Below are 27554 nucleotides of genomic sequence, written 5' to 3'. Positions count from 1 at the left end.
ATTCCTCTAGTTCTCTTCCTATGTTCATTTTGTCGGTTTGTAGTGACCGGTCTTTTCCAGCCTCCCCGATATTTTCTCTGCTTTAACATAACACTCTAACATTTAAAACAACATTTAACCCAGATTTGGGTTCTTATTGATTCCCCGGCCAATTATAGCGTGGAATGCAAGCAACTTCTCTATACTGCTCAATTCCGTTTATATGCAGCAGGCGAAGTTTGAGAAGCGGAGATCGACGACGAAAAAACCTCGAGACAGGCACGCCGCTCGAGACAAAAATACTCTGGGTGAGATGATTTGTATTCTGCAAAGAACGGAGGTATTTGTTGTCGTCTTTGCCTACAATTCTCAGCCCTCCAAAGGTTATTGCGGGCTGTCTCCGCATTTATTCAATTGCCAATAACGCATGGCTGTTGTTTTGATACATCATTTTCGATGTGCGAAGATTACACTAGTCTACAGATCTGCTCCAAATCAGTTTCACCCCTTTATATCTTTGGTTCTTCTTAAATCTTGCCCAGAACCCACTTCAGTCTATATCTGACCTAGATCATCGTAGACTCTATGTAAAAAAGCTATAGGTCATGGGCCTTTCTTCGATTGAGTACACTAGCGGAGTGATAAAACTGATTCCGATCATACCTGTAAAGAATCGAACATTTTTGTAATCTTGTCTTACAGTGATATTCGAAATCAGCTTTACAGTACTTTTCGAAATCAGCTATACTGCCATACTACTTGATTCGGGGAGAATGATTCCGAAATACGCTAACCTGGTTGGCTCACCGCCCTTTAGTTCCAGCAGTACCTTTATCGTAACGATTTTATTACCATACATGAGTCAGCGTCATAGTATTGTCGTCGATCTCTGCTTCTCAAACTTTGCCTGCTGCAGATGAACAGAAGTAAGCAATATAGAGAAGTTGCTTGCATTCCATGCTTACACTGAGACAGAGAAGACAAAGAAGCAGGCATTCAGTACAAGTGGCCCTTTAGTAATCACATCGAAGTCCTGGGATTATACAGGTCCCTTCTGATCCACTATGAGAACATGAGCCTAACATCAAAACCTTTCGTAAAAGAGCTATACTTACCCTGTAAGTCTCCAAACAATCATCTTCTGCAACCATATTTCCTGTAGCCGTCTCAAAGCCAATGAAAAACCTCTCGGCGCATGCCAAAGTAGTAATCACCGTGGGCCTTCCATCTGGCCGAAGACGTCCTCTCGTAGAAAGCGTATACCAAAGGATAAATTTTTTGATCAGAACAATGTCGGGGGCAGGAGATCCCTTCTGCAGCTTATAGTCATGTGGGGCTATCCTGAATACACCAAGAAACCTGGGAAGTCAACAACCACGCAAATTTGAATAACATATCGCGGCTACCCACTCGATCCAAAGCCAGACATACCTCCGGTGAATGGCTTTGACCTTAGCAGCATGCTTATGCCTATCATGAATGGTATCCTCTCGGGAGGGTTCCTGACGGGATTCAGTAAGTTCCTGTCGCGGATTTTGTCTTTCGCTTGATAAATCGAAAGTCCGAAGATAAATTTCCATATCTCAAGATTGAAAAGGACGCAGACTCAGGGAAATACAATTAGAAGAAAGAGCTGGTTTGTTGTATTGTGATCTTCCTGCAGGATTTCCAATATTTTACCATCCGTAGGGAGTTGGCCAGTTCTTATAGCTCGTCTTCGGACCCGACATCTGACGCAATCGTTCCAACAGTAGGCAAATGGTGTCGGTTAGTGTTCCCAGGTTTAACAGGTACAACGCATGCAACCAGTAGGTGGCTGTGATTGCTCCCAGGAACGGTTGATTAGCTCCCAGGAACATGAATGCGGTATACAGCGCTCCCAGGATCACCAGGTTCGAGTACATACATACCCGAAGCGCACATAATCATACGACGCATACAATCCGTCCTAGGAGCACGTTGTGCAGGTTCCAATCCTGCTTCCACTGAAAGATTTTTGGTGACTATGACTATTCCTAGGAACAAACCAAGGGTGCTTCCAGGAGCTCATGAACAGGCCGGAAGGGGTCATAGTTTGCTCCCAGGAACCGACTCTTGAATGGCCCCACTAGAAAATATCTGAAAATCTGCCATTGGGCACCTATAAGCAAATATGACCTGCTCTGAAAGCATCAAAAGTTATTCGGAACAGGCTGGCACTCACTGGCCGATATGCTTTTGTCGGAGCTTGGATAAGAAGCTCCTCTGATTCTATCATAGTAACCGCATCTGGAAGGAAATATTACTTGAATAATGCAGCTACTGATTTGGTTAAGTAAAAATAACGACGACGACTATTCCGTTTTTCGTGGTCCTGGCCAATCAAAATATCAAGAATATGAAAAGCTCCGAGGCAGTAAGTAGATCACGCCCAAGGGTATGTCGTATCATACAAACAAAAACATAACATTACGTTACATTACATCCAGTAAATACCTACTGGACATAGCCGGGTCAAATGTGGCGGTGCAGCTGTGTAATAGTAATGTAACGGTATTTTGATTTGTGATAAGCCGGCTGTAATCGGTTTTCGTCAGAACACACTGCGTTCACATTCGCTATCGTAACGATAAGCACGAAACGGCTAACATCCTGAGAGAAGAGTTTCTTAGAAATGCTGGCTCTGGGGAATGTAACAAAGATCTTTCATTCATTATTTCGCTGCAGCGAGAGTGCCTGTCGCTGGAGTCTTGGGTAGTGACATCATAAAATTGAAGGCAGATGGATGTTAAAGAGCTTAGTCTATAATGTATGAAAAATAAATTATGTACAAATAGACTATGTTTGACACACAACATTGCGCTCGACTTGTATGAACGACTTAGCGAGCATACCTCTGACGGGCCGTCCGATTAGCCCCTGATCTGGTAAATCGTTGGGGAAGCTCTAAATCCTGCCAGGCCTGTCGCAGATAGGCCATATCTATGTCTGCAAAGTGGGATCCAATCTGCCTTAAGGTCAGATTCTGGCTCTTGAATTCAAGCATCTTTCTTCTCTCTTTTGCATAGAGTTTCCGTCGCAGTTTTTGAGTGCTCGGTTCATCCAAATGATGCCGAGGCTGTTGTGATCTGGTCTTGGTGACATGAATTGGAATAACACAACGCGGTTCTCGATCGCTTGTCTTCCCTTCGAGACTGCCTTCATATTCGCCCTCATCGTGTTTGGCCCCATTTTTCTGTGGGGAATTTTCTAAGGTGTTCTCAACGTTGGGCGGCATTGAAGTGGGCGGTTCCTCTCGGGAGGGTTTCTTGCTCTCTCGCGCTTCATCGTCAATGTCACAACCAGGCTGCTCGGGGACAAGGTCTGAGGCAGGGGAATTCGATCGCATTGTGTAACTAAGCGACATCTTTTTGGTGTCAGACTCGGTGATAGAGAGATTTAGTGAGTTCAACCCAGCGGCAGCTTCATCGCAAGCATGTTGCTCAATTCCATTGCTGTAGCCAATGGGCTCAAGGATTTTGGGATCAATCGCCTCAAGCCCAGGGGTTGTTGGTCGAGAACTTAGAGGAGAATTGACCGCGGAGAAGCCCGATGTAAAGCTGCTTCGGCTACTCGAGCAGAGACTGTCGGACTTTTTGGACAAATCCTTCTGAGGGTCCTCTGTGACAAACGACTCTCGACGCGGGGCAGGCAAGAATTTCTTGCTGAATATTTGGTCATCAAACTGCTGAGTTGGAGGTGAATAGGGACAAAAGCGGATCTTCTTAGGCTGCTCCTCAATTGGCTCCGTTGAAAAAATTTCCTCTATAGTCCTGCTGGAGCGCTTCCTCTTTCTCGGTAGTTTTGGGGATTTCCAAATGGCTTGGTGAAGTCCGTGCTTGTCGTGCAAGTGATATCGCAACTGGCGTTCACTGTCAAATGTTTCGATACATCCACACAGTGGTTTTGAAAGGGGCCAGTTAATATTGGGAATATGTTGACTCTCGATATGTTCTCTCAGGTTACAACTTCGCGGCCAATAATCCAAGCGTTTGTCGGCTGGAAGACCTGAGTCCGACAAGCAGAAGGGGCAGTATCCAGGACGAATGACGGTATGACGGTATTTGATTACTTCACAGTGTCGGGTTTGCCATGTCTGGAGATGTTCGGCGCAATGATCTCGCCACTGATGGGACAAGTACCATTCCATGCACTCATAACAGAATCTCATTCGTGCTTCTGAGACTTGTGAATCAATCGCTTTCTCGCTCCGTATGCATTTATGAATGTGAGCGCTTCGTTCACATTTCTTCAAGCTAATATAGTCTGTTGGTACCTGTAATCTGATGTAAAGAAGACCACTTACCTTTCAATATTGACCTGGCAATGTTTAGAAGGGCAGAGCCCTTCAATGGGCTCTTCATTTGGTAAATAGACAACATCAAAGTCGCGGGAACACTGAGTCTGTAGGTCTTGGACAAAGAGAAGTTTCTCTTCAAAGGAAAGCTCAGTAGTGAGGGCCATAGCTGTTGCAATTCGCCCTACCTCCGGCATTATCAGGCTCTGAGCTCGCGTGAAAATGTCATTTTCCAATAAGACCGGTTTGTCTTTGCCGCGACTAAGGATTTTCTGGTCTTTTCTCCATTGTACCCATTGACTTTGATACTGCTTGAGCTCAGATCGACGCTTTCGTACCATTGATTCACGTAAATTCAACTTCTCTGCCCGAAGTGAAACTTCATCGTTGCAGCTTTCAAAGTTTTCAATCCGATTTTGTATTTCCACCATTTCCGGTTGCATCAAAATACTTTCTTTGATGTGCGCTGGCAGTTCAAGGGGCAAGCCGGGTTCACAAAATTGCCCATAGCCCTGGAAGTACTCAATGTGTTGCGATTGAGGCACCTCATTTAGTATGGCCGACACTGTGTCCATAGAAGAGCAATGGGCCTGATAATGTTCGGGAAATGTTTTTGGATCGCGATGTGCAAGAATCTGCGAAACTGGAGCAGAGCCATACCTTTCTGTCTAGGGCGTTAGTCCGCAGGTCTTACAGTCAAGCTGAAAGCACTTACGTTCAACCTCCTTTGCCAGATTTCGACGCAAACAATGTATTGTGGGGTGCTTGGTATACCCAGCTGCGACGAAGATTTGGTGCAAGTAATTGGTGAACCTCTCTTGCGTTAGAGGGATGTCTTGAGGTCCGTCGGCTGTAACGTTGCGGAAAATTGGCTTCGACAAATAATCTTTCTTCCATCGCAGTGGAATTTCCCCATTTGACAGGTCGTATTGTGCCAGGTCCGCTACAGATTCGATCCCAAAAAGAGCGCCGTGTTCCAGTGCAAGGCTGAGGAGGACCTCACCAGATGCGAACTGCGGTTTGCTGCTATCTCGGATACCAATTCCGAACCTTGAAACATGTTAGTGCAATCAAGTGATAAGCAAGAATTTTTCAGCCCTACACTGTATATTCTGAATCTCGATTGTTCTTCAGCCAAACCTGATTGACCCTCCATCCCACTTCCCAAGGATCGGTGCGCGAAGGAAACAAAACCAAGTCGATATGCTAATATCAGGCCTTAGAATAGAATAATCGTTAGGAATGGTATTTCACCTACTTCGTATCGAAGGCCTCTCTGGTGTTTGTTCTCATCCGAGGGCATAAAACTTCCCACCCTTGCTCCAGTGAAAAGATATAGTTGAAGAGCAAACAGTATGTCAACTTTGACCAGCCCTGGAATGAACTTCTTGTGATCAATTTGCCATATCGAGGAGACGACTCTCAGAAAGTCGTCCTTTGTGAAGTTGTATTTCTGCTTTTTCTTATTCACAACAACTTTATCTACCGTCAAGGTATTCCTGATCCACTATTTCCCGTTCGAGATAAGATTAATTCCATCCATTGATTACCTCAGAAGAAACAGGGATGGACTTACTTGGTAGACCTCTGTTCGGTCCTCTGGAATGACTTCGGTTTTGGTAAATTCAGCGAACCCACCGAAGAACTGCTCAGCCCACGCCTGAGCAGTCCTCACAGTTGGCTCTTTGCCCTCGGTAAGTCGACCTAATGTAGATTTTGCAAGCCAACGAATGAATTGTTTCACCATGTCATGGCTCGGAGCCTCACACCCTTCAAAGGTTTTGTAATCCTGATATCCATTTTCGGGATCTGCCGTGAAGCTAGGAAAAAGTCAGCAACGATTTGGCCTGCATTTTTCTCAACATACTCGAGCCAAAGACCCAATTTCTCTTGATGCAACCTCTTTGTCTTGGGAAGTTTTTTGTTTTTGTTTCGAACGGAATCTTCCTCCTTGTGTGCTCCGGGGACGAAGCCATTCTTCTCTCTAAGGAGTCGACGCTTGTGTTTCGCCTTTTCATCGCGCTCGGAGAAAAAGAGCTGTCCGCCCATTATCGAAGACGCTGCCTGACCTAAGCTTGGAAGCACTGCTCGAGGAAAGTGATCTGAATTCGAAAGGAGTCATGAGATATCTAGTGCTGGACATGATCCCCTTTTGTACTTGACATTTTGAGCTCGAGCCACCTCAAGAAATTGTAGACTTTGACATTATCGCCCCGTAATGCATGACTATTTCCATTTTATTCCCTGCACGACAGATATAACGCAAATCACTGATGGGGTAGGGTAGTCAGAAAACGAGGGCAGCCCAAACATGACCGACGGACTAGCCATCACGAAATAAATGGCCCTGTGGGGTCCGTCTATTTTGAGTATGGTCTATTTTGTGCTGGCCAAATCGGAGGGTGCTCACTTGAGGCTTAGTAAGGAATCACCTAGTACGCCTGAGCACTCACTGAGCACTCACTGAGCACACTCTGAGCACTCACTGAGCACTCACTGAGCATTAGTCATTGGTCACGTGATGAGACTTAGCATGATCACTGAGCCTGAGCCCGTACTGACGTCTACTCAGTGATCCTGAGCATGAGCGCCCTCATAAAGCGGCGGCAGCCTAGATAGGAAAGGCCCCACCCGGCAGACTTTATCCTGTCTATATAGCTGCATATTACAGTTAGTTATCGATGTCCGCACAGATTGTTAAAAAAGGGGGGTTTTTTTTAGTTAGAGAGTTTTCACCATCGGTCATTCATACCATACATTGTTCGTACACCAGCTTTCTGTTATAACTTATAGACTATCTCCCCATCCTCACGGCACCGTCTTCCCGTTTATGACAGACATAGTTCGAAGAGAAACACACTTTCCTAAAACCGTACCCCGCTTATCCCGATTCTAACATACGGACAGAATCGGCAAGTCCTGTAGATATGCTCTTGTAGCACGCAAGAGACCTGCTAGGCTTGTTGGCAAGTGTGATAATGGATCTGGGAATATCTATTAGTATTATCCCCGTATGAACATATAGATTTTCAACACATACTGCAGAATTCCACATATCATTGCCTGAGAATGTACACTCAGACTAAATCGCAGTAGTCAGTATTAAACTGTTCAAGATATCGTTGAGTTTTATTCACTTACATTCTCAGAGCAAGTGCATTCATTCTCACGAACAGGAAAATCTTCCATCTCGTAGTCAGTAGTATACCTGCATATCTATACGTAATATCAAGAGGTTCAAATGTTAATTTGGATAGCCGCAAAACACGTATATCATGATACGATAGTCACGTACTTCGTTGCTGCCACAAGGTCTTGAAGGGTCTGCGTCAATGCTTGCGGCAAGGGCTGGAAGCAGGATTAAAGCAAGAACAAAGGGAATGGGCCTGAGAAGACGCATGATGGAGAAGTTGTTAGAGTTCAGAGGAACAAGAAACTACTGATCGGATGAAACGTAAAACAGAAGACTAGAAACTGTGTATTACAAGGGGATAGAGAGAAAGAGGGCGAGATTCCGAAAGGAGGAAGCTTTATAGCGTCAGTTAACATAGTTGCAAAGGTGAATATTATTAAAGGGGAGTCTCCACAATTTATTTCAATAGCCATATACGGTTACACAAATACCTTTGATATGTTTGATTATTGCTTCGTGATCCAATCAATGTAAGGTAAGGGGCCTTTGAGTGGTAGGGAGTTAACTGTACTCGGTAGAAGCTAGGCTTCTTCATAACTAGATTAGCACCTAACGTATTCCACATGCGAGATGTGCACACAAGCGAGCTACGCAGTCCAATACACGTACAACATAGTAAATGTCATAAATTACAGCTGGATATCTCAACGGTAGTCTATATGGAGTTTTCCTAATGAATTAATGCTTTTTAGGTGATGCCTTGCCAATTTATGGAGTTTGGGGAAATTTAAAACATTAATGACTGAGATATATATTTATAAATCTTCAAAGACATACTTCTCGATATCATACCAATGCAAGTTTCCGATGTATTCAAAATTAATATATCCCACTAATAATGCTTATACTTGGTGGCCCACTATGTAAGCATTCCGGGGGTATATCGCGAGCAGTCTGCTGCTCTTTACAATTCACACTTATTTTACCACTTGCTCTGCATAGGTCAAACCAGATTCCTTCCATTCGACACTTGATTCGGGTTCATTAAATCGGTGCGCCAATTCACGAATTGAAAAAATTCCTTGCTTCTTAAAAGCCTGAGTAGCAAGTAAGATCCTACTCCATTGCTATGTTGAATTTCTAGAGCTTTTAGAGCGAATTGGTAGCAGGGTGGGTGGTTGAACTAACTAAGATTTAATTCCTGGACGCGTTTTGGGTCTGGTGCGCAGCTCACCCGGGAAACACGTTAATCAGATAATGCTTAACCAGTTTACGTAATGATCTGTGAGCGGCTCGGGGTGTTTAGGGGCGAGCTCAATTTTACTCTAAAATCAAGAAGCGGCAAGAGGTGAGCACGAAAAGGGAAAGGGAATGGTCTCGAATGCCGGACATTATCCGGTACATATGTGTTGACTCCCAAAGATTTTCGTGAATTGTCGACTGTGAAGACAAATATGCAAGATGCAGCCATCATCATTACTCATCGACAACTAGTGGGCAAATCGGAAGTCCAATCTTTTGTTGCCCTCATCTTTCGTTGTGCTCAGGTAATGGTGTTTCTGCTCGGGGCCCATAGCATTCCAAACCTGTTCACGTGTCTTGTTTCTCCGTATATAGTAGAACTTAATGAAGATGGTGACCACAACGTTCCATGCCACAATTGCAAGAAGAATCTTGTTTCCCTTGCGGTAGTAGGGTTTATCATCCGTTCGGTAGATCTGAAAAAGAAGCTATGTTAGTCACAAACCCAACCAACCACATGAAAAGAGACATCGGGGGGTATCATAGAACGTACGTTGGAAGAAATGATAGCACCTGCTTGACAAATCATGTTATATACTGCGCTTCCCACAGTGCGCGTGCGCACAGAACCAGCATTCCGCGAGATCAAGCTGACTACAGGAAGGACAGTGTCAGGGAATCCCAGATATTGTTGGAAGATATTAGTACTAACCGTTGATAGAATGGACGTAGGGGAAACCAATGACCAGCACTGTAACTGCGTACCAGCTCCAAGGACTTGCCGTTGCGGGCATCAGCTCGAGTGCCATCAAAAGAGGGAAAACCCAGAAAGAATAAAACAGCACAATAGCCATGCGGTTGTTGATTTTCTCGGAGATCCAAGACCAGAAGATCAGTTGGATCAAGAATAACACAGTTGCAGGAATGGTCAGAAGATTAACCTCAAATGTATCAAAGCCAAGTGACTTTAAAAAGAGGGTCAGGTATGCTGATTCAGGATTGGTAGGAACCAGCAGCGTGAGGCTGATAAGATACATTGGCCAAAGGTCGTAGTCCATTAGAGCGTCCCATAGAAGCTTTGGTGTTAGACCTTGACGATTATGCATGCCACCCTATGATCCAGAGTTAGTCTCTGTGTGGGAAAACTTTGAAAACAAACCCGCTTTATACGTACCTTTCCAGGATCATCCCGCAGGACTCGATTAACCATGATGACTTCTTCCCTTTCTGAGAACCAACCATCCTTTCCTCGGAACCGGCTTGCAGTCTGAGTTGGACCCGGGGGTAGATAAAACCAAGAGATAACACCAATAAGCAGAGTTAAAACGCCTTCGAGAACAAACAACCACCTCCAGCCTTCCCAGTCGCCTATGGATCGCATGCGCAGAATTCCAAATGCCAAGAACGCTGCGACGATAGCTGTACCGTTGGAGCAACAGTAGAAGAAGGCGACCCGCATGGGCAACTCCTTATTCGTGTAGAAGTAGGAAAGATAAAGGAGCGCGTCGGGAATGAAGCCACCTTCAATCAGACCAAGGAGCGCCCGAGTAGCATAGAAGCTGTGCTCGCCGCTGACTAGGCCCTGGCAGATCCCGACTACACTCCAAAGGACCATTTGAATTGGAATCCATACGTCGGGGCCAAGCTTTTTCGAGATCATTTGCGATGGCACTTCTGCGCACAGGAAGCAAAGATAGAATATCGTCATTCCATAGTTATACTGGTTAGTTGATAATCCGAGGTCATCAAGCATTCCGTCGGATAGAGCTTGTCCGATATTTCCCCGATCCAGCTGAAGGGCAAAGAACATCAGACAAACCCATGAGCAGATCCTGTAATCGAGCTATATTTTCGTCAAATGTTAGTCGGTTGGTCCCCAGTATGAAAATCTGGAGAAGGGTCTTGACTACCCTTCGGACTAGTTGCTTCTCTTCCTTTTCCGTCCATTCGGCAAGTGGGTCATATCGATGTCTCCCTTCGTACTCCGGTATGGGTTCATAGAACTCCAGTGAGCCACCAGCAGCCAACACCCCACTTGTTCCATCGTAATTTTGGGTGGGGATTGACGTCTGTTGAACAATTGTAACAGCCGGCTGCTTTGAGTCAAGCGACGACACGGAGCTTTTGCCCGACATTGTTGATCTTAAGGGTGGTTGATAACTCCCATGGTTTGGATTTGGGTCTTTTTATACAGGATAGACATTGCCACTCGTGCCCTACGCCGAGGATTGCGCAATGTTCGTAGCGCATGTCAATCCAATGCTGGCCTGCGCTGTGCAGTCGTGCCGCGGAGAAAATCCAATGGAACTTTGTGCTTAAAAGGTGACATTTGGACCTCTGATGATGAATTAAATGCCTAGTGTGTGCTCGATCTGCATGGGGAGAGCAAATCCAGTTAGATGGAGGGGGGAGGGGGAATGCAAGATAATTTTAGTGCTAAAAGGTCGCTTAGGAAGACTGCGCAACACGCGGAATGTCCAATAGACTTAGCTAGAGCCAAGCCTTGATTTAACAACATGTTGCCATTCAACGCGGGATCGCGTCACCTCGTGCATAAAATAGCGACCTTTACCTCTGTGGTGGACAAATTGTTTGCATATACAGCATAATATAATTGAGTAATCATCTTTAAGATGTCGGAGTATAGGCTAACTTGACTCAGAAGAAGCGAGGAGTAAAAAGGAAGTATTTCACAAACCAACGATGCGATGTGTGGGGGTGTCTATCACATGATGACAGCGAATTAAACTTTTAGTAGAAGATGCGACACATAAATTGGGTATGCTATACTTCTCTATGTAACGTATTCGGCAAGCGAGTGGCCACCGCAAGCGAGTGGCCACCCCAACTAAAAACGCGTCCATCAATTAGTACTTAGTTAATTCAACCACCCACTATGCCACCAATACGCTCTCAACCCTCTATAAATTCAATGGAGCAAGAGGGTAGGATCTTATTAGCTATCTAGGCTTTTAAAAATAGAGATATTAGCTCTATTTCTCTTGCTACGCGTACATTTAATGTCCCGCGTATAACTCTCCGCCGCCGAATTGATAGAATATAACACCGCGCGAATTCTCGCGCTAATTTATCTAAATTGATAGAAATTGAAGAGGAATCGCTTAAGAAATAGATTCTCTCTATAGATCTACGTAGAGCAGCCCCCCGGCCCTCTATAGTACGAGAAATAGTAGATCTTCTTCTTTAAAAGCGTAGAACTACCCCGGTTCTTTCGGTCGGCGAAAAATAGGTTACGAATTTCGTTAAACGACGTCCTCTCCTCTCCTCCCGATTCTCGAAACGGTATAACTACGAGCGTACGAAATATAAAGACCCGAAAATCATTATAGAGTAGTTTAATCTAGTTTAAAAGACAATCCTTTAATTTAGAATCGACCCTAACGATATCTATAACTTTAACGAGACCGGTTTTATAATAGGATTAACTATAACTATAAAGGTTATTACGAGGAGGGAATACTATAGTCGGAGGCCGGTTTTATAACCTAGAAATCGTAAATAGGTAATAGTGGTTAAATATACAAATGCTTCTAGATAGGCCCTTCCTCCGTATATAATCTTTAAAGGCAAAGTCTTTATTAAATTATAGTTCGACGGCCTTCCGGAGGACTAGCGTTTCGAAGTTAGTCCTAACGGCTAGACCTCCGATAAAATTAGCCTTCGTTAGCTTAAAAAGCTCTTTATTCCGACTACTTCTTTATATATAAAGGGGGGGTATCGACTTTTAATACTCGACGGCTATAGAAGTTATTTAATACCTAAATTTAATAAACTCTATAAGCAAAATAAGGTGATACCAATCTATATACTAGCGTATTTATCTTATCTTTTATAACCTCTTGATATTAGTTGTTTTGCTATGTTAAAACGTACGTACGGTCGGATGGTTGAAACTAAGATATAGAACGGGATCAACTATATCGACAAACTTGACTTCCTTAAAGTATACCCTCTTATACGAATTAAAGCTTTTAAATCGGAGACGATTAAAAATAGCTTCGTAGTAGCCGGTTTAGTACTATTTAGACCCGACCGAGTGATTTCTAAGCTTAATATCCGGCTTCGAACCCCGATACCCCTAGCTAGCCGGGGTAGTGAATCGAGCCGGAATTTTACCCTAAAAACCCCCTTTATAGAGAAAGAACTACGTCGGCAAGCTTTATCAATTAAAGCTTTACTTCGTATAAGATCTCGGAGCCTACCTAGCCCGTTAGATCGTATATTAAACCAGCTTATAAAAGGCTTCCGTCTTATAATATAAGGTGCTATCTTACTCGCCAACGAAAACAAGGAATTACGCGCTACCAACGAGAAGCAGAAGCAAAAGCGTACTAGATCCCGGAGGCAGATACCCGCCGAAGATAGCCTCTTAGTTCAAGAAGCTTCTCAATTGATTACTACGCCGGTAGTAGTAGATAAAGCACCCCCCCCCCCCTCGGCGTAGGGCTGCATCGCCGGGTTTACATTCATCTATACAGGGCCCACAACGTTGTAGTGGGTGTAAGAAACCAGGGCATAAAATCAATAGATGCCCAGCTAGATAGATGATTTTAGTGTATTTAATTTAATGGAGTTTTGGTTGACATATTTACATTTGAAATTAATACATTTAGTTGGGGTGGCCACTCGCTTGCGGTGGCCACTCGCTTGCCGAATACGTTATTGTTCTAACAGCAATTTGCCTCCAACGGAAGTTCAAACTGCGCCTGATAGGCTGATATGACGCCTATCTGAAAATTTGCAGAGGACGGTCGATATTGACTGAAAATACGTGGTGCTAGATATCAGAGTAAGACGCGGAAAGACTTGTCTAGACTGGTGTCTAGTTGCAGAAAGTCCACAAGTCGACCTAAATGATCAATCCCCCAGAAACCTTCCTTTTCTCCTTGGGGGTTTGTGCAATCAAACCAAGGCAAACCGAAGGCACCGGAGGTGAAAACCTGTTGTGTGTTTCCATCCAGAGTGGCTTTCGCCTCAGTACCTTTGAACTGTAGAAAAATATTAGGTAAGAAAACAAGGAGACATGTAGACAAGATGGAACATACCTGATCCAAAATTTGCTTAACGTTCTCGGCACCAAGCTCACTCTCAAAGACAGCAGAGAAACCGGACTCAGTGAGAACTTTCGAGCTTCCCTCTTCCCAAAACCCGCGATAGAGTTTATCCACGATAGGAACTAACTTATCGGGAAATTGTGTAGCCAGAAGGGAGAGTGCACGTTGAACGTCCGAAGTGGATGCAGGAAATCCCTCTGGGATGGCTTCCGACATGGGAACCTGGAAGCGACGAGCCCAGTAAATACGCTCTCGGTTGATCCATTGAAACTTGTCTACAACTGGAAATTAGCATAGTTCAGACGTAGAGTAGGTAATCGGTAGTGCTAGAAGAAGGAAGGAAGAGAAACTGACTCTTGACTGCAAGAGGAGGTGTGTTTTGGCACGTCTGAAACAGTTCTCGCAGGGAGACGGGGACATAGACAATATCACATGTCGCAAAGACAGGGGATGTCTATAGACAATCATTAGCTGATTTTACATTCGTTCAATGCTTTGGAATATTCGACTTACCCTCAACACATGGAACGCAATGCAGGCGAAGGGACTGCCAATGTCGAAGTAAAAGATTATTTTAGGAGCAGACATGATTAGAGTAGTATTGTTTGACGATAGACTGTGGAAATATACATAAATCAGAATGCTGGGATTGAGTTCTTTCTATAGTCCATGACATTATTTTGTGATTATTCATATTCAGGGTTTGGGGATGGGATTGAGGTACAATCTTTGAAGATGTTCCCAACAAACTTTCGGATCTCAACATCAAATGCCCATTAAATTTAGGTTGGGTGGATTCCCGGAGCCCCGAGCTTAACCTTTATATTTCCAAGGTTGGATGTTGTTCTCTTTGTTGGGAAAGGGTATTTTGGATACTGGGGAACAATCAGGGTATGTAAATCCCTTAATAAACTGTCTCACGGATTAGAATTACAGTAATACAAGACAGACAAATCATCTTTTGATTATGTTGCATTAAATCTATTAGCTGACCATGCATCATGCCAGTGAAGGTAACTATTTACTATCATTCAGGATCATAACCCATGTCATGTACTCAGAGTGTACCGTTACTTGGGGATATTTTCCGCGGTTTCATATTTACTCAAAGCTCTTAATCTTTTTCCATACTTGAAAAAGACCCACGGAACAGGCAAAAGTGCCACTGCAATAAACCCAAGCAAGCTAGAAGCCCACCCTGCACCAAGCCTGGTGTACACTATAAGACATGTAAGGGTATGTTTCTCAACGTTTCAAAGAAAGGCCAATACTCACTTTGAACAGTAAACAGAGGAAAGGCAGCTGCGAGTCCATAACGCGCCAAACCATTGGCGCTCATGGCACTTGCGACAGTGAGACCATGATAGGTATCCACAATGTACTGCGTCGTGCTCACGAAGACACATAGATTTCCCCATGCAAAAACGACGATTGCAACGACAGGACTCGCCCAGGAGATGTCAGCTCTGCTAGTCCATGCAAACCAGAACAGTCCGATCGGCAGTCCAACACTACCTATTAGTGCTGGATAGAGACGATATTCAGGTGGTACTTGCCCGCCTGGATGCTTTGATACTTTTGGGAGGTAAAGGAAGACGTTGCATAATATGACAGTGACAGTTCCTAATATACTTCCGACGACAATACCCAAGAAGACAAGACCGGAGTCTTCTATGTTGAAATGATAGATACCTTGAAAGATCAATGGGAAGGCTGCGAAGAACGAGAACAGTGTTGCAAATTCACAAGCAATGTAAAGGCAAATGAAGCCCACGATGGGTTCGGTTAGGAGCATGTGGATAGGGCGGAGGAGAGAAATGGTTACAAATAGACGCAGCTTCGAAGAGAGAGGGGGTGATGGGGGAAGCTCTAATCCGAGTTCCTTGGCACGACGATGCTTAATGATAGGGTGAAAGGTCTCTTTGGCAATGGCAACTGTGATACCAGTGAAGATGGCGAAAAAAATCGTTGTCCACTGTGTCCAACGCCAGCCTTTCCGATTGACTATGAAACTGCCAATGACAGGCCTAGACAAAATAGTCAGCAAGACGGAGAACTTGGCAATTACATTGAGTCAAGGAGTAATGACCCTAGACCAGGACCCAAAAAGGGCGTGAGGATGAAGATAGCCGAGGGAAGAGCACGTTGAACTGGTTGGAAGGTCTCATTGAGAGTTCCAGCCGCAATCGCCAGAGTTGGTGCGTAGCAGAAACCAGCCAAGAACCGTAAAACACAGATCCCGGCAAATGTAGGACAAAACCCAACACCTAGAGTGAATAAAGTGCCCAGACCTATCGCCCCTATGTAGACCGGGTATCTCCCCACAGTTTCAGAAAGAGGCCCCCCAACGATGGGACCAAGCGCTAGGGCAAAAACGTAGAGCGACAATGGTAGTATAGCGACTGTGTTGCTGACACTGAATTCTTCCATTAACTGCGAATGGGCCGGTGATAGTATAGACACCCCAACAGTACTAAATGTGTCAGATTTCAAGTCACCTTCCCATCGTGTGAAAGGAACAACTAACGTTGTAAAAGCCGCCCAACCAATCATCCCCACTTGCAGAACCTTTTGGCTTGTCGGCCAATTGTAAGGATTGCTCGGATCATCCTCCCAATTCCATGTTTCACTGGGTTGGGCTTTTTCCGCAGTTGTGTCTGATGCCCTTTCGAGGGTATCGTCAGATGATGATTGCAAAACTTCCACGGGGCCTTGTACATTGGCCTCAGAGTCGTCCTCTAGTTGCACCATTTTGAAAATACCCTGGCTAAGTGAGCAGAAAAACCCGGCTAGGTACGCATCGTGACAACGCTCTCTTATGAAGAATGATGGAATATAACGATAGGGTAATCGGTAATTCGTGAGTGCTGCGAGGCCAGATATTACTGCTCCTTAACCTTTCTACATACCCGAGGCCGAGGTTATATAGTTTCCAGTATCTGCCACACCGCGTTCATCGCCCAAAAGCCACCCTCAGAAGGCCGTTTTAGATGGGTAAAGCGGGGATACGAGAATACGAGCATCTGATTGGTTAGAGAGGGATTTTTTGATTATTCAACATTGGATTATTCAACCTGCAACCTGCCTGTCCACGGGTGCATTTTTGCATTTTTGAGGCCTGTAAGCTGAGATTCGGTGGAATGGTTACTAATTTGTTGAGATTTATATTTGGCTTGTTGAGTCATTTGTTGTGGTTGAATCCAAATTACTTTCAGGATCTGTCGCAGCGCCCAGCGTATCAGTGACATACATTTCGGACTCACCTTTGCCATGCATATACACAAACTTGTTACTTGTTCCATTCCACCAAAAGGGGCCTCTGGCTAGGCATACCTTGCTTACCACCCACAGAAAGAAAAACAAATCCATATCTTACTCATCAACACCAGGCAGTACCACCTAGGCGTGGGTTTCGGCGACCCCCCAAAGCTTCATCATCACTTCCATCCAGCTCACCGTCCGGACCACCCCTCACTAGTACTAGTAGAGACATCCATAGCGATTATGGAGCCAGATGTAGAAGCGAAGCGACTCGCACGGAGAGTAATCATCGAGAGAGGTATGCGACCGCGAGACACTGAAGAAATATGGTATCGGTGTTTGATGGGGGTTGAGAACTGGATAATTAATTGATATGCTGGGGTTTACTAAAGTAAGATGATCGACCGTAGACCAGATTGGCGTCGATTTATCGACAGCGGACTTCTGAATATGGGTTTGTTTCATTTTTCTGGAATGTTCGGAGACAAATACGAGGCACGCTTACGAAGGAATGTGCAGAATACAACATTAACAAGCGATCTGCAGAGAAGCTGAACCACCATCATATGTTGTTTGCTAGAAGCCGCTTATCTGGTCTGATCGAATTATTGATACGGCTTTTCGCCTCAGATTTCGAGTTGACAAACAACGGCATAAGCAATCTCAGCTACGCCTTTATCTCAATATCCACCTTGGCGATCCCGGAAATTGCCCTGGGGCTCCTTGATACGAGCTTATGCTGTGCTGAACAGAAACAGAAAGCCCATGGACCCTTCCACATGGACAGAGATCTGACGTGTCAATCGCGTTTCGACACCGAGAGAATGGGTTGGCCAAAAGAGGGCCATCAGGCCGGATTATTCAGGCGTCAACTCCCAATCCACTTTGTCATCGATGACCTCTCTCTCTTTATGGGGCGTATAGCCGTATATCCGGAAACACTTCGGTCTTCGGGGCTTATAATTTTTCCACCGGCCTTCGGCGTTCTATGCTGACTTATTGACTAATTTTCTTTTTACCTGAAAAATCAAAAGGTTCACAAATTCCTTCTACATATTGTGCGAGATTGAATCATCGTTCTCGAGGTGTGACAGAGCTATTGCTCCAGCAGGTTACATGCAGTTCTATCCCAAAGCGCGACAGCAGCGGCCTAGCATCCACCACCCAGCTGTTCGGCCGCTTCGATTTGGTCTTCTAAAGGCAGCTACTGTCAATCTTCTGCTCCTCCAATTACTATTTTTGGGTCTATTCTGTTACATATTTGGCGCTCTCTTCCAGCAGTCTGGACACGTCCACAACATCAATATTTTGTTCGTTGATTACGATGGCGGTGCGATTGGCGATGCAGCCCGTGTCGCATTCCAAAAGCTCAAAGGACCCAGCTTTCCAACCTTTGTTGAGCGATCTCCCTCCGTGTACCCTCAACCTGGCTCAATTGAAGGTGCAGTCTGCGACATTGAATACTGGGGAGCGTTGTACACCACAGCAAATGCGTCGAACGCATTGAGCGCCGCATTTGCGGGTGGGCAAGCTGCCTCTTCATACGACAAGACCAATGTTCTCACCATGGTGTGGAACGAAGTGCGCTACCCGACAGTCGTTGACTCAGTCGTTGCACAAAGTATCAAGCTGCTCTCGGACACGACGCGTGTTGCGTACTCGCAGGCTAATGCGAAAGACGCCCTGCAGAGTGTCAACAGCTCTGATCCCGCTGCGCTTGCTGCATTTTACGACCCTTGGACATTAGCCGACCACAATATTCTAGTCACATCCCAAGGATCAAGGGCAATCTACAACACGCTAGTTGTCATTTTGATCCTCATCCAGGAATTCTTCTACCTGGGCACTGTCAATGGGTTATACGCTCAATTCAAACTTTACACATCGGTATCACCCCATCGCATCGTCATCGCGCGCCAAATCATCTCTTTAATCTACACACTCGCCGGAGCCATGTGCACAGCAGGTGCAATCTGGGCATTCCGAAGTGGCTGGGATGTTAACGGAAACCAGTTCGCGCTCACCTGGTTAGCATTATGGCTCTTTGCGCATTTGAACTTCCTTGTGCTAGACGTTTTCACCATCTGGATTCCACCTCCCTACATACCGATGGCACTGATATCGTGGGTCATCTTGAATGTCACTTCCATTATTCTCCCATTTGAGCTGTCACCTGCTTTCTTTAAAGTGGGCTTCGCATTACCAGCACATTCTATCTTCCAGGTGCTCATCGACATCTGGTCTTCTGGCTGCAACCCTCAACTCTATTTCTCGCTACCTGTTCTCTTCGTTTACGAGGTTCTTGGTATGGTCTTGAGCTCAATCGGTGTTTATAGAAGGGCTCATTACGCGTGCATCAAACAAGAAATGGACGAAAAGGCTTCTGAAGAGCGAGTGACCACCATACTCCGCGAGCAGCAAGAGGCTCAACTAGTCAGACGGGAAACGGTGCATGATGTCGAAGGAAGTGAAACATCGGACAGCGAGAATGAGCCAAGGGGTATACAAAGACGAGGCTCCGGGACGACAGCAGACCAAGCGAATTTGGTCAACATCATGAGCCGCGAGATGTCACGGTCGAAGGCCGACAGACCAGGTATGAGCCGAGATAGCACCGGGCCGTCTTTTGCCTTGGCCTACAAATATTGAACGGCCCTCAGACTGGATCTCGATGGTAAAAGCGATCCCAACACTTTCAAGAAACTATGTAATTCATCAAAATTTTGTATATCATGTTCTTTATATTTCCATCCCGCAATCATGATTCAATAAGATACGCCAAGCAATATTGATTCAGCTAACCATTGCTATAGAGAGTACGATTCGCTCAAGAACTGTCAAAATAGATAACATATAATCACTTACCTAACGGCTCCTTTCCACCATATGGTTCCTCGGCAAAATCAGCTACCGGAGTAGCCCAACTCGGCCCAAGGAGCAGGCGTGCGATATAGGCATCATCGCTTGGATCCATCTCACTTTCCTTGTCACTGGCATCAATCTCCCTATAGGGCTCCTCCGCAAAATCAACTATTTCTTTAGCCCATTTCGAACCAAGGAGCAACCGTGCGATATAGTTATCATCACTGGGATCCATCTCGCCTTCGCCGTCACTACATTCTGCATCAGCACCCTGGTCAAACTTCCCATCCTGTATATTGACAACATCGACTGTACGAGGAAACAAGGAAGATTCAAGAATCATTCGCTCGAGAGCATCTGCAACTATAACGTTACTGTTTATGTCACTCTCGAGCAGTCCAATTTGTCCGGGCAAAGCCCTCTGAAGAGTATGACAAAGCTGCGTAAAACGAGCATCCTTCCCGAACTGTACACATATGCGTGCTAGACGAGATATTGCATTCAGTCTTGCAATTACCAGCGAGTGGTTCTCTGGGTTGGACCGGAGGTCGCGAATTCGGCGCCCAAGCGTTGTGAGCATACGCTCATGTTGCTCAGCATCATTGAGTGGCGGCATTGTCTATAGATTGGTGTCCTAAAGGATGTCAGTATATGAAGTGCTTAGGCAGTACTTACCTAGGCATGGCAGATAGATTACAGGATGCGAGCGTTGATCAGGGACGGGGTTATCGTTGCTGATGAAGCCTTGATGATCTGGGAATAGGGGGTATTTATTGTTTCCTGGCTCTGCTATTAGTTCGAAAATGGATCACCCGGAAACAAAGGCCATTGTTGGAGATAAATAAAGGACACAGTGATACAATACCATTGTTGACGGGTTCGGACATGCGAGAAACATCTAATTCTTCCTACATGAAACAAAGCTTGCCGACAAAGCTCGTTTGAGTTTGAATGAAATCAAGAAAAGACATTGGCCAACAAGAGAATGAAAACATGGGGTTGGATCCGTTGGCTAGAGGACGCGTACATTGAGAACGGTAGCGCTGGAAACTGGCTTCGGTTACCAGAATTAGCATTTGGATTCACCCAGAGTAGCCATGATATGTTTCGAGATATAAAGCTGTGTGAAGTGGATGAATACCACATTGTATTGATTTTGGAAGATTTAATTTGTTATGGTAAGGTGGATTGTCATAGTGGTGCACAATTATGCAGTCCATTCATAACGCGCTAGTAAGTCCTTCATCGCATCCTTTGGCACAAGACGCCGTTCCGTACTTTTTGATACATGCGTATTGACTTGTAGTGGACGAATGGAGTCAACGGAATACTCTCGATGAAACGTAGGCTTGCGGAGTGAGAACATGACTTGTTTTCCATTTGTCACAGCTATACCACGAGGTCAAACATAGTTTTCAATTGTTGTACCCTCTGTGCTGGGGTCCTTCCGAGGAGGTAGATCTCAGGAACATGTACTTAGCATGGGTTGTTGGTCAGTCAGTAGGTAAACAGATCCAGGCTATTCTCTCAGTCAGAGAGCTTGATCTGCCCACATAGGACGACATCTTCCCCAAATGGGTGCCATTTGACATTCTTCAATCTCGCTGCGGAGATCGCATTTCCGCCCTCGTCAAAGCGCCTAGCAGGGGAAACGACGACACCACCTTCACCCAGCCACGTGGGAGCAATAGTAACAATGACACTATCCAGCAAAGACATGTAAATGGGGCTCAAAAGGGATTTGATGACCTGGCCACCACCCTCTATCATGACGCTTTCAAGACCGTTAGATTTCAGGGTGACGAGGAGATCAGGCCAGTCAATCTGATGTCGGCCGGTATGAGTTCTAATCATGTTGACTGAAATAAATCTTCCGCCGTACCTTTCCAGCAAGGCTTGCTTCTGGGAATTTGGGTTCTCAACTGCGGTGATAATCCATGGGGCAAGGCCACGCCCCTCTCTGCAAAGTTGGAATAGCTTGCTATCGTCTGAAAACTCCCATCTGGCTGTGGGATCTATCACAACTGGCCTAGGTTGGCCAGCCAATCCCTCCTGGCCATAACCCCCAACCCCTGTGATTCGACAGTTGAGACCGGGATCGTCTGCCACTGCCGTACCAACGCCAATGATAATTCCGTCATGGCGGGATCGTAGATAGTGAGTCATTGCTTTAGACTGGGGGCCTGAAAGCACCGTACGTGCACCAGGTGACAGAGCCAGAGAAGAATCAAGCGAGGTCGCGAATGTGAGTGTTGTGAAGGGGAGATCAGACTGAGGTGCCGAGCCATCCTGGGGCGGTAGATGAGGCTCTAAAAAGCCTCTATCTGAGTCTGGAAATTCCAGTGCATCTCTGGGTGCTGAGCTCATCTGGATTGCTGTGGGTTTCAAATGGTTCATTCAATATTTGCTGTTGGAGATACGAAGGTCTGAAGCTTGGCTTGACCCGATGATCCACTTAAAACGTGATCTTAGCAGCAACGGGTCTATCAAGTGATTAGTAATGGTATTCAAGTTACAAACAATAAATTACTTGAATATTCCAAGGTTATTCTCAGTCTACTTAGTCAATTTAATACGCGATAACTAACGCTTTATTAATATATTAACAAGATATTATCGCTATATATAAATTTCGATTTAGCCCGGAGCTACCAGAATCGTCAAATGACGCCAAAAATGACGTCGCCGGCCCATGGGTTTCTTGTCACGGCCGTAGTGGCCACCCACCCACTAACCCACCGAGGATACTTTGCATGGGCAATACCCTCAAAACTATCACTGGGGCAATTATGGTCAAAGGTTAACCAAGACAACAAGCCGCATAGCCTAGAGGCTCGCATCCTACAGAAACTACAACCAGAAGTGGTCCTTGGCCACTACTTTGGGGAAGGTGGGGTGACGGTTGATAAATTGTAACAAAAGATGAAGTTTGGCCACTTGCCTGGTGGAGGACACACAAGAATGGATACCCACGGATGTCAGCTGCAGCCTGGGATTATCTTACCAACCCGGCAGCTGAAGTCGCAGTAAAGAGGCTGTTTAGCCGTCACTACGCTGAAACTCCCTCGTTATGTGATTTATCTGCTTACAAGGTGTACCCTTCGCCAAAGGTCTAGTTCTATACCGATTAGGAAAAGCTCCCATCAACCGCCCAAGCCGAAGGCTCGGTGAAATCCTCATACCAAAACCCACCCAGCGCATGAGCATGCACATATCCAAAGCGGAAATGCTCAATCTCATTCTCAAATCCCCGATTCCAAACAAAATCGGCCACATCTTGGCTATTGTTTAACTTAAGACTCCTGAAGCGAAGCACATCGTTAACTAGGACGCTGATCCCGTCGACGTGCGGCGAGAGCTCGGGGAAAGAGAAGGCGAGCCGGTTCTGGTGCTCGATGCGCGGCGGGTTGATTACCGGCGGGGCGGTGCCGAGTTTGGCACCGTCAAGCAGGGAGGCGGGGGTTTGGAGGATGGAGCCGAATCCCCATCGGGAGATGCCGTTGATGTATAGGCCGACGAGGATGCCTTGGAATAGGAGACTGGGGCGCGTTTGCATCGCTGTCCCTGGGATAAGGAGCATGGCGAGGAGGTCATGGTGAATGCGGAGCTTCATATGGGGCACGAGGACGAGGACGAGGATGCCTAGGATAAACAGGCCGTAGAGGCGGAGCATGGGGAAGAAGCGGCCTTCGCGGCGGAAACAGTACGCTTGGACGAACGTGATCATAATAAGGGAGCTAATGATGATTGACAAGGCGGTGGCGGCGCCGGGTTGTTGTTGGATGTCGTGGGGCGTCAGGCGGGATATGGGGATGTGGTCGAAGGTGTCTGTGTTTAGGGCGCCGACCCAGCACCCACCTAGCCAGAGGATGGTTTTCTCGAGGTGCGCGTCGAGGTCGCGGAGGGTATACTTCACGCAGAAGTAGTATAAGACGAAGCCGACGAACGCGCCGGGTATGAACCGACCAAGACAGATAGAGACTAGCTCGTAGAAACTCGAGGTAGGTGGGTCAGATGCCATAGCGACCTGGAAAAAAGTGATGAAGTAGATTGCGCTAAAGAATGCCGGCGCGGAAGTCACGGTAATTGACAGGGCAGTCGTCACAGCCACCGTGAATGCAAAGAGAGACCAACGAATATCTGAACACTCGACCAGTTTTGTCTCGCTTGTCCCGGATGATGCCTGGCTAGTGAGCATGAAAGACATTGGGAAATGAGGCATGAATGGGATGCTCTCGATGCCATTTTGCGTCACGTTCTCGAACTTAGACGTTTCGCCGCGGCGATGTAGGATACCACAGCCGCCCTTTCTATCGCTGATCAGCCCTGCATGCAGAGCGGAGGCACAGATAGATGAGTCGCCGCGGTATAAACCACTCGTATGATCATCCAGTCCGAATGGCTTACCTCCGATCACAAGCGGGCGATAGTTATATTCTCGCTCGCCGACATTATACGGCTCTAGGAGAATCGCAGCCGCGCAGCCGGACGGGCAGCGAAAGGCGAAAGACTGGTCCTCGAACGGGCGACATAGTTCGCCGTTGATGCCGCAGTCCGTGGCATTGTTCCTACGACAACCAGTTAGTATGGACGGAATCAAAACCATCAATGCAAAGTCAAAAGGACAAACACAAACGTACCACAAGCTTTGGTGACACGACAGCTTGACCGGCTGTCCATACCCTAAGACCTCCTGATCCGTAAGCGACGTCTTGAGCAGCGAAAAGAAAACCACCACCCAAAACAAAAGCCCTCCCAAAAGCGCCGCAATCTTCATGCGTCTCCTTGGCAACCACCGCTCGACAAGCTGCGCCGGCGCAGCCTGCCACTTCGGAAACCACGGATTCACGCGATAAATATGGGGCGGATCGGGCCCTTTACACCAAGCAATAAATCCGGCCCTGGAACAAGAGAAGGGCGGATCGCGCCGCGCATTCTGGCGATGTACCTCAAAGTCAAAGTCAGACCCATGCTCCGAGTCGCGGCGGGCGGGGAAATCTCCGGGAAGCAAGGGGGCGCTACCCTGCTCCAGATCTCCATAGTCTGCGCTGGGCCGGTCCCTTGCGAGCGCATAATCTTCGCCGTTATACCGCGCCGGATTTAGTTCGTCGAGGGTGTCTGCGGCGGGACCATTTTCAGGCGGCATCTCTGATGGTGAATGCATGCTGCATATAACAGGAGATGCTGTGGGGTGCCATTGGTTCTGAAGGGAGACGGAGCTTGAGAGACACCGTCTCAGTTGCCAAGCTATCATAGCCAATTACTAACCAACGTGGATCATAACGTGGATCACCGACGAACGTGGCCAGTCCTGATAGGACACCTCCCTTTTATCCTAGTAGTTTAACCTTGTCAAAGCGACTACAAGGCAGATGCAAATAAGCCGAGAATGATAAATCAATTCTTGGTATGGGCTCAGCGCTATCACCTATATGCGCAAATAGGATGATGGTAAAAAGGCAGGATGCTGATTCTAAAAGTTGAAGCGATTGCAGGCTAAGCATGCCAAGAACTTATATACTGAGCAGAGAGCCCAGGCAGCTAGGGATTTAGCTGAAGCTGAGGATGAAGCTTCAATGGTATATAGATACTACTGGTGGTTACCTGTAAATATTTTATTTGGTGAAAATCTGCTATCTGGTGGGGCGCAGCAATACAGAATACGTGTGTTGGTGTGCTTGACACGGTTGCTACAAGCTCGACCCACCCTAAAACGGTTGAGGCGTCTCGTTTATAGGTCCGACACAGCTTATCTCACATTGTACTTTCCCAGTACACTCCCCTGCCTTAGCTTCTCTCGCACTTACTGTCGAATACTAAGATTAATTTACACGGTTCGAACAGGGCATGTTACTCAAAAGATCATATGATTTCGAGTACCAGGAATACCATGTATTACGTTTACTCATCGTTACCGCAAAGACGCAAAGATTGTTGAAATAGCGAGTTTTTGCCATTTTAGTATTTTAGTAGATTTCTCAACATCAGTCATCCTAGCAGTCTCTTTGCTATTAAACTTATGTTGTGCGAAAAGAATCTCTACCGAGTGATCATTCATTCCAAATTCGTTTAGTCAAAATTTAAAGCAAAGCCAGCACGCAGGTGGGGCATCAGTAACTAGTTGAGTGGGCAATGTCCTTCGCTTGCAGCAGGTTGTCCTGCATCTTCTCGATTTTAGTTTGGAAGCGCGCATAGCAATCCGAGCCAAGCGGCAAGCGAAACAGGTCTCCTTTCCCAGCACCCATGCCGGTATTGTCTACGACTTCCAGAATTCTCTGGGCACATTTAACAGCATCGCCTGGCTGGGTGCCTGTGTTTGACTTGAACGCCTGGAGAACATGGTCTAGGGGGGTCCCAGTATAGCCTTTGTTCATGCCAGCGGTAGGCTCGACATAGGCTGACCAAAAGTCGGTCCGGAGTGATCCTGGCTCGACGACGAGCACTCGAATATTGAATGGTGCTAGCTCTTTTGCGAGGCTTTCAGACATACCTATTCATTTTGTGTAAGTAAGTCATTCCCCTAGATAGATGCTTATAATTGGATAAGGAGCTTTTGTGAAGCAACGTAAACTCACCTTCAAGAGCAAACTTGGTCCCAGCGTACATCGCGCATGTAGGTAGTCCATCAATCCCGGCACTACTGCTAATATTGACAATAGTGCCGGACGTCCTCGCCCGCATGAAAGGCAGAACCCCCTTCAATACACGAACAGGACCATAAACGTTCGTGTTAAATTGAGCCTCGATTTCGCCCTCGTCCATATCTTCGATACTGCCTAATAACGAATACCCAGCATTATTAACAACCACATCAATAACACCGCCAGACTTGTTGACCGCATCTTCCACGGCTTTGGTGGTGCTAGAGCTTGTCACATCAAGCTCAATCCAGATCCCGCCAAGCTTTGAGATCTGGGGGTTGGCTTCGGCTGCTTTGGTGGGGTTGCGGGCGGTGGCGATCACTGTATGGCCGGCTCGAAGGGCTGCCTCGGCGATTGCGGCTCCGAGACCAGAAGATGCACCAGTGACAAGCCAGGTTTTGAATGCCATATTTAGTCCAGTGAACCCTATTCGGGTGCCGTTGCGGAAATGCAGTTTTGGGGAGTTCTGTATGTCACCGAACAGTTGGGTACATTCTCATCAAATATATAGGACTAGAAATTAGAAGGTTAAATGGGAAACAGGTTATCCCTGCTATTTCGGAGGTAAACGGGGCGGAGTTTGAGTACTAATTCCGCTAAAGCCGGTAGTATACTAACAACAAAGAAGCCCGCATCATTTATAATGTACGTCTTCATTTTAGTTTCTCTTGATATTCCACGAGTTTGGAAGTAAACGGAAATATGGAGGCCTCGTGTGTTGTTGAACCTAAAAGCACGCCCAAAAAGGGCTTACTTTGTGGAGCTGGTTCTCGATTGAATTTTATATGACTGGCTCAACGTTCAAGATCCATATGCCCAATCGGTGCTTTCGGAGCTTTCTAGACGGGTGGGGCCGCTGCCTGCTGGTTCGTGGAGTGGATCTATCATAGCACAATTGGCGCTTGGCCGGCTTCCAAGGCTGGCACTCCGTACATAAATATTTCTAGGAGGGAGAAAAGGGGAGGGGGAGGGGGGCATCCCGAGGAAGGCAAACGGGTCAGACTGACCTGGTGAAGCCTCAAGCTGCATGTTACAACAAAAATCCT

The 27554-nt window shown here is 46.3% G+C and overlaps 10 protein-coding genes across 10 annotated transcripts; 1 reads left to right on the top strand and 9 right to left on the bottom strand.

The window, feature by feature from the left end:
• Positions 1–1018: 1018 nt before the first annotated feature.
• Positions 1019–6343, bottom strand: N7537_010348 (uncharacterized protein; the record flags this gene model as incomplete). Its single annotated transcript, XM_056901402.1, has 10 exons — positions 1019–1057; positions 1095–1338; positions 1411–1466; positions 3116–4253; positions 4304–4958; positions 5010–5344; positions 5397–5500; positions 5553–5801; positions 5871–6083; positions 6134–6343. The coding sequence occupies 10 exons, from the start codon at positions 6341–6343 to the stop codon at positions 1019–1021; spliced, it is 3243 nt and encodes a 1080-aa protein (XP_056750070.1).
• Positions 6344–7248: 905 nt separating this feature from the next.
• Positions 7249–7694, bottom strand: N7537_010347 (uncharacterized protein; the record flags this gene model as incomplete). Its single annotated transcript, XM_056901401.1, has 3 exons — positions 7249–7278; positions 7436–7510; positions 7590–7694. 3 exons carry the CDS (start codon positions 7692–7694, stop codon positions 7249–7251), a joined length of 210 nt encoding a protein of 69 aa, XP_056750069.1.
• A 1223-nt stretch (positions 7695–8917) lies between these two features.
• N7537_010346 (uncharacterized protein) lies at positions 8918–10804 on the bottom strand (the record flags this gene model as incomplete). Its single annotated transcript, XM_056901400.1, has 5 exons — positions 8918–9145; positions 9223–9323; positions 9382–9781; positions 9844–10512; positions 10580–10804. The coding sequence occupies 5 exons, from the start codon at positions 10802–10804 to the stop codon at positions 8918–8920; spliced, it is 1623 nt and encodes a 540-aa protein (XP_056750068.1).
• A 2670-nt stretch (positions 10805–13474) lies between these two features.
• On the bottom strand, positions 13475–14332 carry N7537_010345 (uncharacterized protein; the record flags this gene model as incomplete). The annotated part of the gene is made up of 4 exons (XM_056901399.1): positions 13475–13678; positions 13736–14019; positions 14099–14198; positions 14258–14332. The coding sequence occupies 4 exons, from the start codon at positions 14330–14332 to the stop codon at positions 13475–13477; spliced, it is 663 nt and encodes a 220-aa protein (XP_056750067.1).
• Positions 14333–14814: 482 nt separating this feature from the next.
• Positions 14815–16495, bottom strand: N7537_010344 (MFS transporter; the record flags this gene model as incomplete). The annotated part of the gene is made up of 3 exons (XM_056901398.1): positions 14815–14963; positions 15020–15771; positions 15834–16495. 3 exons carry the CDS (start codon positions 16493–16495, stop codon positions 14815–14817), a joined length of 1563 nt encoding a protein of 520 aa, XP_056750066.1.
• A 1626-nt stretch (positions 16496–18121) lies between these two features.
• N7537_010343 (SNG1 family protein) lies at positions 18122–19654 on the top strand (the record flags this gene model as incomplete). Its single annotated transcript, XM_056901397.1, has 1 exon — positions 18122–19654. The coding sequence occupies one exon, from the start codon at positions 18122–18124 to the stop codon at positions 19652–19654; it is 1533 nt and encodes a 510-aa protein (XP_056750065.1).
• Positions 19655–19862: 208 nt separating this feature from the next.
• On the bottom strand, positions 19863–20483 carry N7537_010342 (uncharacterized protein; the record flags this gene model as incomplete). Its single annotated transcript, XM_056901396.1, has 1 exon — positions 19863–20483. One exon carries the CDS (start codon positions 20481–20483, stop codon positions 19863–19865), a length of 621 nt encoding a protein of 206 aa, XP_056750064.1.
• Positions 20484–21394: 911 nt separating this feature from the next.
• N7537_010341 (RibD family protein) lies at positions 21395–22234 on the bottom strand (the record flags this gene model as incomplete). The annotated part of the gene is made up of 1 exon (XM_056901395.1): positions 21395–22234. One exon carries the CDS (start codon positions 22232–22234, stop codon positions 21395–21397), a length of 840 nt encoding a protein of 279 aa, XP_056750063.1.
• A 760-nt stretch (positions 22235–22994) lies between these two features.
• On the bottom strand, positions 22995–25013 carry N7537_010340 (uncharacterized protein; the record flags this gene model as incomplete). Its single annotated transcript, XM_056901394.1, has 2 exons — positions 22995–24435; positions 24508–25013. 2 exons carry the CDS (start codon positions 25011–25013, stop codon positions 22995–22997), a joined length of 1947 nt encoding a protein of 648 aa, XP_056750062.1.
• Positions 25014–25977: 964 nt separating this feature from the next.
• On the bottom strand, positions 25978–26917 carry N7537_010339 (putative short chain oxidoreductase/dehydrogenase; the record flags this gene model as incomplete). The annotated part of the gene is made up of 2 exons (XM_056901393.1): positions 25978–26357; positions 26443–26917. The coding sequence occupies 2 exons, from the start codon at positions 26915–26917 to the stop codon at positions 25978–25980; spliced, it is 855 nt and encodes a 284-aa protein (XP_056750061.1).
• Positions 26918–27554: the final 637 nt, after the last annotated feature.

Source organism: Penicillium hordei (genome assembly GCF_028827395.1).
Source record: "Penicillium hordei strain IBT 12815 chromosome Unknown utg000005l_segment0_segment0, whole genome shotgun sequence".
Taxonomy (NCBI): Eukaryota; Fungi; Ascomycota; class Eurotiomycetes; order Eurotiales; family Aspergillaceae; genus Penicillium; species Penicillium hordei.
The sequence above is the reverse complement of the archived record's forward strand: the minus strand, read 5'-3'. Positions and strand labels throughout refer to the sequence as shown.